We start from the raw sequence: 9,589 nt of genomic DNA on the forward strand, positions 1-9,589 counted from the left end.
TCAACGGGCCAGGCCTTCCCCTCTTGGGCGCCCTCTACTTTCCTGAATACTCTGCTGTGACACACCTGTCTGGAGTCTAGGACAATCTCTCACTCTGTGGCTAGTATCTCCACACTCGAAGCAACCTTTCTGCTGATGTGGCTGTGGGAACTGTGTAGTACGGGTACTCTGAGACCCATGAGCACCTAAAATATTATGCGAAGCCTGAAGTGCAAACTGAACTGGCTGACCCACAAAACCTCTACCATGTCGTACCTTGCCTCCAAAATAAGGACCAGTAAATCTCTCTGGTCTACGATGCCTCCTCGCCTCCCTGTCCTCTCTCTCTTGATCTCGCATGTACTCTATCTCATGGCCCCGCATGTCCTCTCTCTCCTGACCCCATATGCCCTCTCCACGGCGAGCGATCCCTACCACCTGCTAAATCGAAACATCTGACTCTAACTCCCGATCCATGCTGAACTGAATATCATGCCTGAGTCCCTCAATGAATCTATGGACACACTATCTAACTGCAGCAACCAAATGAGGTGCATGTCTAGCCAAATCATTGAATCTAACGGCATACTCTAACACTGACATAGTGCCCTGGAGTAGCTGCTCAAACTCTACGCACCATGCATCTCGAAAGGACTGAGGTACAAACTCTCTCAGGAATATTTCTGAAAACTGAACCCATGTAAGTGAAGCTGACTCGGCCGGACTACCCAACTCATATGCCTGCCACCACTGATAAGTCATTCCCTTAAGCTAGAACATAGTAAAAGCAACCCCACTCGTCTCAACAATACCCATAGTACGGAGAATGCGATGGCACTCCTCTAGAAAACCCTATGCACCCTCTGAAGCCAAACCACTGAAAGTATGAGGGTCATATTTCTTAAACCTTGCAAGTCTAAGCTGATCTTCCTCAGATGTTGTTGCCTGACCACGAGCTGAATTGGAACCACAGGCTGTATCGCCATGATACCTGGAACCTGACCATCGTGGACTTGCTGCTCTGGAGTATGGGCGGCAGGAGTCTGAGCTCCTCCCCCGGTTTGTGAAATAGCTGGTGCAACCGGAATCAACCCCGCCTGAGCCAATGTACCAAACATGCTCAGGAACTGTTCTAAGGTCTCCTGAAGTCCGGGGGTAACCGCATGCGTCTCCGGTACATGCCCCCCAACTAGAACTACCGGCGGCTCCTCAACTACTGCTCTGGTAGGTGCCCTAGCTGCGACACGTGCTCCTCGTCATCCTATGCCTCTTCCTCTGCCTCTAGCGACATCTGCTCTGATGGTAACGTCATTAATAACTGCAGCTCGTGTCCTCACCATCTGTGAGAGAATGGAATGATAAAAGTTCAACTTCGAGATCAATAAACTCGTACGATAGGAATGAATGAAGTGAAATTTTCCTAATAGTTCTGTAGCCTCTCGAAGATAAGTACAGACGTCTCCGTACCGATCCTCAAGACTCTACTAAACTCGCTTATGACTTGTAGCACCTATGAACCTCGAGCTCTGATATCAACTTGTCACCACCCAATTTTCCCTCCGTTTGGGTATCGTGATGGCACCTAGTCTTAGGGACTAGGTAAGCCTAACATTAATCGAAACAACAATATTATTTAAATAACATCCAACAATTTGAAATAGAAATCTCTTAAAATTTATAATTCCCAAAACGGGTAGTATAAGTCATAAACTCTACAGAGTGTGTGCTAGAAAACTTCTAAATACAACTGTCCAGAAATAAGAATAAATAGTGCAAAACGAAAACCTGAAGGTGACTCTGAAGCCTGCGAATGCAGCAACAGGTTTACCTTGAGTCTCCACAGCAATGACCCGCACAGCGGCTAACGAACAAATACCTGGATCTGTACAAAAATGTACAAAAGTGTAGAATGAGCATACCACAACGGTGCCCAATAAGTATCAAGACTAACCTCGGTGGAGTAGTGACGAGGAATAGTCAAGACACCCTTTGGTCTAATAAACTGAACAAGTATAAGTATATGAACAACAGAAATATGATATCTACATAAAGACTATACAATATGGCTCACAATACAGTAATGGCAATAATAAAGAAAATAGCAAGTATCAGCGGAATACCATAAAAATGACACAAAAAAGTGAATGGAACACAACCTAAATCCGGAATCACAAATACAGCAAGGACGAGTAATAACTCAGCAACTACAACCATTTTTACATCAGGTTTTATTCATCAAACTCCACGAGGTACCGAACCTCGGACAAAATCACAACTCACGAGTCTCAATACCTGAACCCTAACACTTGGCATCCTGTGCCCTCATTATATTTCATAACCGCACCGACGACTCACGTGCCAATAGAGCCATTCTCACATAGAAGTCAAGTAAACAAGGATGAGCATCTATACTTAACAATATCAAGAACATCTCTTATCCGATAAGAGTGCTTAACTACGTGTATGCTTGTGCAAGTGTCCTAACATAGTCCATACCAGCAAATAAGCATAAGGAAAAAGAACGGACAACGCGTAGAATATTTTCTCACAGCTTTCACAAGATAGAGCTCACACAGGTAAGTGTACCACTACACAAATATCAACAACAAGAATCACCCCAGGCCATCACAAATCATCACAAATAAATCCCTGACACAACCCACCTTATCTCACCACGTGTGCAATAATAAAGTAAGTGCCCGCCTTGTCTCGCCACAGGTGCATAGCAATGTTCCTACCTTGTCTCGCTACATGCGCAACCCATATATATATATCCCGCTTTGTCACGCCGCATGTGCAAATATCAATAGTAACAATAGCACGGCAGAAATCTCGTGCAATCCCATAACAACAACCTCACGGCAGAAACCTCGTGCATCACAATAACAACAACCGCACTGCAAAAACCTCGTGCATCACCACAATAATTACAACAACAACAATGACAATAATACAAAGTACGGCAAGTAGATCAACTCAAGAACCTTCGATCACAAGAAACGGTAGAACTAGTTCGTAAGGAATAACCATAATAAAGAATACTAGGCATAATAAGAACATCTCAACAGGGAAGGAAATAATATGTTATAATGGTCCCACAATATACGGTTCAACAACAAGAACTAACACGAGTCAAATAATTCTAAATAAGAGAAATTCCACTAAGGCATAAGATATCTAAGTTTTTTTTTAAGTTTGGACAATTAAGGAAGAGATACAACCAATTCAAATAAAAGTGGGCAGCGAGAAAATCACCATAACCTCAATTAAGGGTGAACATTTACAAAAATAGGATAACTACAACTTCAAATAAAAATGCGCGGTTAGGGAAAAGATAACATGGCAATAGAAGAGATAACAATTTCAATTAAGGCACATAAGAATCAAGTAAACAGTAAGAGTGGATCATGAAGCAATTGATTCTAGTTAAGCAGGTAAAGGTGAAACTAGTAATTAAGGAATGTAATTATAACAAGTACAACTGCATATTCAATGAATACAAGGACCTAGGAAATCTAAAATGCCAATTCCAACAAATAAGTCTGAGCATGTACTCGTGACCTCAATCCTAAGGGGTAGTTCCCCCACACAAGGTTAGGCAAGATACTTACCTTAAAGAAGACAAACCGATACTCAAAAATGATCTTCTCGGTAAAATGGCCTCCGGACGACTCAAATCTAATCAAAATAACTTCAAAGCACAAATAAAACTCATAAGAAATTATTCCGAATCATAAAGCCTCATTCTTTATCAAAATCTAAAAATCGACCCAAAAGTCGACCCCAGGCTCGCACCTCCGATCCCGACAAATTTTTACAAAACTCGAACACCCATTCCGATACGAGTTTAACCATACTAAAACTATCAAATTCCGATACCAATTCGTCCCTCAAAACATGATTTTGAAATTTTAAAATTTTCTTCAAAAACCTCCATTTTTCTCAACTCAAAACACAAATTAAATGATAAAAATAAAGATAAAATTATGGAATATAATAAATTCTAGGTGAAAAATACTTACCCAATCAATTTGCTTTAAAAACCCACAAAGAATCGCTCAAAACCGAGCTCTACAAGTCAAAATATGATGAAAATAGCCTAGCCCTCGATTTGGAAAACTTATATTCTGCCCAGGTCTGAAAGCATCACGAACGCGGAGAAAGGCTCGCGTTCGCGAAGAAGAAAAATGAAGCTTCCCAGTTGTGCTTCGCGAACGCGGAGAGGAAAAATCTAATAGCCTAATGACTGCTCTTCGCGAACGCGTGGAGTGGTACGCGAACACAAAGGGTGGAATGGCGTAGCTACGCCAATGCGAGGGAACATATACGAACGCAAAGAAGGAGAAAGCAGTCTTTCGCAATCACGAACATGATCATGCGAATGCGAAGAATAATGAATTCCTCCTCCAAAATTACTCTTCGCGAATGCGAAGGAAGGGACGCGAACGCGAAGGAGAAAACCAGATGACATATATCAGCAATTCAAAAATAGAAGAAAATGGCCCGTAGCCCATTCGAAACACACCCGAGGCCCTCGGGACCCCATCTAAACATACCAACCGGTTCCATAACCTAACATGGACTCACTCGGGGTCTTAAATCACATCAAACAATGCCGAAAATACAAATCGCACCACGAATCAAACTCATGAACTTCCAAAACTTCCAACTTCGAAAACTCGTGCCGAAACCAATCTAACCAACCCAGAATGACGTCAAATTTTGCAGGCAAGTCCCAATTAACATAGCGGAGCTGTTCCAACTCCTGGAATCGTATTCCGACCCCGATATCAAAAAGTCCACTTCCGGTCAAAATCTTCAAAAATTCAACTTTCGCCATTTAAAGCCTAAATGAGCTACAGACCTCCAATTCACAGTTCGGACACGCTCTTAAGTCCAAAATCATCCAACGGAGCTAAAGGAACTAATGGAACTCCACTGCGGAGTCGTCTTCACACAGTTCCAACTACGGTTAAAATCCTAATACTTAAGCTTTTATTTTATGGACTAAGTATCCCAAATCACTCCGAATCACCCGGTAACTGAATCCAACCACGCACGTAAGTCAATACAAATAATACGAAGATGCTCAGGGCCTTATGCCGCAGACATGACTTAAATTCTGAAAACGACCAGCCGGATCGTTACAGTCTAAAATAATATCAACTAGGGATTGGAGACCCTATGATGGAAAAAGGACTAGGGAGTGGAGATCCTATGTCCAGAATAACATCAACTAGGGAGTGGAGACCTTATGTCCAAAATAACATCAACTTGGGAGTGGAGACTCTATGTCTAAAAAGAATAAAAATCAACGAGGGAGTGAAGACCCTATGTTGAAAAAGGCGACTAGGGAGTGGAGACCCTATGTCTAAAAAATAAAAATCAACTAGGGAGTGGAGACCCTATGTTGGAAAAAAGGCAACTAAGGAGTGGATACCCTATGTTGGAAAAGGCAACTAGGGAGTGAAAACCCTATGTCTAAAATAACATCAACTAGGGAGTCGAGACCCTATGTTGGAAAAGAGACTAGGGAGTGGAGACCCTATGTCTAAAATAACATCAACTAGGGAGTGGAGACCTATGTTGGAAAAGAGACTAGGGAGTGGAGACCCTATGTCTAAAACAAAATCAACTAGGGAGTAGAGACCCTATGTTGGAAAAGAAACTAGGGAGTGGAGAATCTATATCTAAAATAACTTCAACTAGGGAATAGAGACCCTATGTTGGAAAAGAGACTAGGGAGTGGAGACCCTATATCTAAAATAACACCAACTAGGGAGTTCCTACGTTGGAAAAGATACTAGGGAGTGGAAACCTTATGTCTAAAATAACATCAACTAGGGAGTGGAGACCCTATGTTGGAAAAGTGACTAGGGAGTGGAGACCCTATGTCTAAAATAACATCAACTAGAGAGTGGAGACCCTATGTTGGCAAAAGAGACTAGGAAGTGGAGACCCTACGTCTAAAATAACATCAATTATGGAGTTGAGACCCTATGTTGGAAAAGAGACTAGGGAGTGGAGAGCCTATGTCTAAAATAACATCAACAAGGGAGTGGAGACACTATGTTAGAAAAGAGACCAGGGAGTGGAGACCCTATGTCCAAAATAATATCAACTAAGGAGTGGAGACCCTATGTCTAAAATAATATCAACTAGGGAGTCGAGACCCTATGTCTAAAATAACATCAACTAGGGAGTGGAGGCCCTATGATGGAAAAGAGACTAGGGAGCGGAGACCCTATGTCCACAATAACATCAACTAGGGAGTGGAGACCCTATATTGGAAAAAAGACTAGGGAGTGGAGACCCTATGTCCAAAATAACATCAACTAGGGAGTGGAGACCCTATGTTGGAAAAACGACTAGGGAGTGGAGACCCTATGTCTAAAATAAAATCAACTAGGGAGTGGAGACCCTATGTTGAAAATTTTAACTCGAGTGTGGAGATCCTATGTTGGAAAAGCGACTAGGGAGTGGAGACCCTATGTCCAAAGTAACATCAACTAGGGAGTGGAGACACTATGTTGGAAAAGTGACTAGGGAGTGGAGACCCTATGTTGGAAAAGCGACTAGGGAGTTTAGACCCTATGTTGAAAAAGAGACTAGGGAGTGGAGACCGTATGTCTAAAATAACATCAACTAGGGAGTGGAGACCATATGTTGGAAAAGAGACTAGGGAGTGGAAACCTTATGTCTAAAATAACATCAACTACGTAGTGGAGACCCTATGTTGGCAAAAGAAACTAGGGAGTGAAGATCCCATGTCTAAAATAATATCAACTAGGGAGTGGAGACCCCATGTCTAAAATAATATCAACTAGGGAGTGGAGACCCTATGTTGGAAAAGAGACTAGGGAGTGGAGACCCTATGTCTAAAATAACATCAACTAGGGAGTGGAGATCCTATGTTGGACAAAAGACTAGGGAGTGGAGACCCTATGTCCAAAATAACATCAACTAGGGAGTGGAGACCCTATGTTGGAAAAGAGACTAGGGAGTAGAGACCTTATGTCCAAAATAACATCAACTGGGGAGTGGAGACCCTATGTCCAAAATAACATAAACTAGGGAGTGAAGACTCTATGTTGGAAAAGCGACTGGGGAGTGGAGACCCTATGTCTAAAATAAAATCAACTAGGGTGTGGAGACCCTATGTTGGAAAAGTGACTAGGGAGTGGAGAGCATATGTCTAAAATAACATCAACTAGGGAGTGGAGACACTATGTTGGAAAAGAGACTAGGGAGTAGAGACCCTATGTCCAAAATAACATCAACTAGGGAGTGGAAACCCTATGTCTAAAATAAAATGAACTAGGGAGTCGAGACCCTATGTTAGAAATGAGACTAAGGAGTAGAGACCCTATGTCTAAAATAACATCAACTAGGGAGTGGAGACCCTATGATGGAAAAGGGACTAGGGAGCGGAGACCCTATGTACACAATAACATCAACTAGGGTGTGGAGACCCTATATTGGAAAAAAGACTAGGGAGTGGAGACCTTATGTCCAAAATAACATCAACTAGGGAGTGGAGACCCTATGTTGGAAAAACGACTAGGGAGTGGAGACCCTATGTCTAAAATAAAATCAACTAGGGAGTGGAGACCCTATGTTGAAAGTTTCAACTCGAGTGTGGAGACCATATGTTGGAAAAGAGACTAGGGAGTGGAGACCCTAAATCCAAAGTAACATCAAATAGGGACTGTAGACCCTATGTTGGAAAAGTGACTAGGGAGTGGAGACCCTATATTGGAAAAGCGACTAGGGAGTGGAGACCCTATATTGGAAAAGAGACTAGGGAGTGGAGACCGTATGTCTAAAATAATATCAACTAGGGAGTGGAGACCATATGTTGTAAAAGAGACTAGGGAGTGGAAACCTTATGTCTAAAATAACATCAACTACGGAGTGGATACCCTATGTTGGCAAAAGAGACTAGGGAGTGGAGATCCCATGTCTAAAATAATATCAACTAGGGAGTGGAGACCCTATGTTGGAAACGAAACTAGGGAGAGGAGACCCTATGTCTAAAATAACATCAACTAGGGAGTGGAGACCCTATGTTAGACAAAAGACTAGGGAGTGGAGACCCTATGTCCAAAATAACATCAACTAGGGAGTGGAGACCCTATGTTGGAAAAGAGACTAGGAAGTGGAGAACCTAAGTCTAAAATAACATCAACTAGGGAGTCGAGACCCTATGTTGAAAAAGAGACTAGGGAGTGGAGACCCTATGTTAGAAAAGAGACTAGGGAGTGGAGACCCTATGTCCAAAATAACATCAATTAGGGAGTGGAGACCCTATGTTGGAAAAAAGACTAGGGAGTGGAGACCCTATGTTGAAAAAAGACTAGGAAGTAGAGACCTTATGTCCAAAATAACATCAACTAGGGAATGGAGACCCTATGTCCAAAATAACATCAACTAGGGAGTAAAGACTCTCTGTTAGAAAAGCGACTGGGGAGTGGAGACCCTATGTCTAAAATAAAATCAACTAGGGTGTGGAGACCCTATGTTGGAAAAGAGAATAGTGAGTGGAGACCCTATGTTGGAAAAGAGATTAGGAAGTGGAGACCCTATGTCTAAAATAAATCAACTAGGGAGTAGAAACCCTATGTTGGAGAAGAGACTAGGGAGTGGAGATCCTATATCTAAAATAAACATTAACTAGGGAGTGGAGACCCTATGTTGGAAAATAGACTAGGGAGTGGAGACCATATATCTAAAATAAAATCAACTAGGGAGTGGAGACCCTATGTTTAAATAAAATCAACTAGGGAGTGGAGACCCTATGTTGGAAAACACAGCTAGGGATTGGTGTACCCTATACTACTATGATTTTGAACTTTCTCTTTTTTTATTTCCGTCATTTTAATATTTTTTTTCATTTATTTTAGATAATGAGTAAATGCGGGAAAGAATTTAAAGAAGACTTCCCTTTTGGAGTTGTTGTTGCTGCAGAGCTGTTTTTAGCTCCCGCGCAGTTTCTTCTCTTCTTTTTTTTTGGTTGCACCTGCTTCTTGCAAGGTTGCTTTTGGGTTGCATATGTTTCCTGTTTTTAAACAAAGAACAATTGTTAGTTTGAAATGGTGGTTGGTTTTGAGGCCTTGAATGTTTTAGTCACTTGATCTTGGCCGGTTTCTTTAATGATAATTTTCAACTGCAACTGGTTATTTCCTGAATATCACTTGCACTTCTGACCCTAGAGAACTTTTGGGATTTTCCAAACCTTGCCATAACGGTTGGTCACATGTGACCTAACCTTTTTAATCTTTATTTTGCCTTTGTGAGCATTTGACATTCTTTCTTCCAAAGCTTTCACTTTCAGAGCGTTAGGGAACCTTTGGCTTTTCACACATTTTCATGACGGTTATCCACGTGGGACTAAACCTTTTCAATTTCATTTTTCCCTCATAGTCACTTTAATTTGATTTTCTGCTTTTGAGAGCTTTTTAATTTAGAAGCATCGGCTACTATGGCCAGTCAGAGTCAACTTGATGCCTCTGCCGAGGTTGGGTGCCTTTTGCATATTAGCTCGTATCAAATGAGAACCTTGTAAATCGGTCTTACCATCCCTTCTTTATCTTAGTTTCGGAACAGAGTT

At 41.8% G+C, this 9,589-nt stretch overlaps 1 protein-coding gene across 1 annotated transcript; it reads right to left on the minus strand.

Annotated features, from left to right (window-relative positions):
* LOC138903452 (uncharacterized) lies at positions 1 to 741 on the minus strand. Its single transcript, XM_070191424.1, has 2 exons — positions 514 to 741; positions 1 to 417 (listed from the first exon to the last, which is right to left on the minus strand). Exons 1-2 carry the CDS (start codon positions 739 to 741, stop codon positions 1 to 3), a joined length of 645 nt encoding a protein of 214 aa, XP_070047525.1.
* Positions 742 to 9,589: the final 8,848 nt, after the last annotated feature.

The sequence above is a fragment of the Nicotiana tomentosiformis genome, chromosome 12, assembly GCF_000390325.3.
Source record: "Nicotiana tomentosiformis chromosome 12, ASM39032v3, whole genome shotgun sequence".
NCBI classification, from domain to species: domain Eukaryota; kingdom Viridiplantae; phylum Streptophyta; class Magnoliopsida; order Solanales; family Solanaceae; genus Nicotiana; species Nicotiana tomentosiformis.

Bases quoted from the DNA above. Each gene is read 5' to 3' on its own strand.
- LOC138903452 (XM_070191424.1), bottom strand. From the start codon at position 741: ATGACTTATCAGTGGTGGCAGGCATATGAGTTGGGTAGTCCGGCCGAG. The intron at 418-513 runs GTTAGATAGTGT...TCGATTTAGCAG, and splicing joins CACCTCATTTGGTTGCTGCA to GTGGTAGGGATCGCTCGCCG.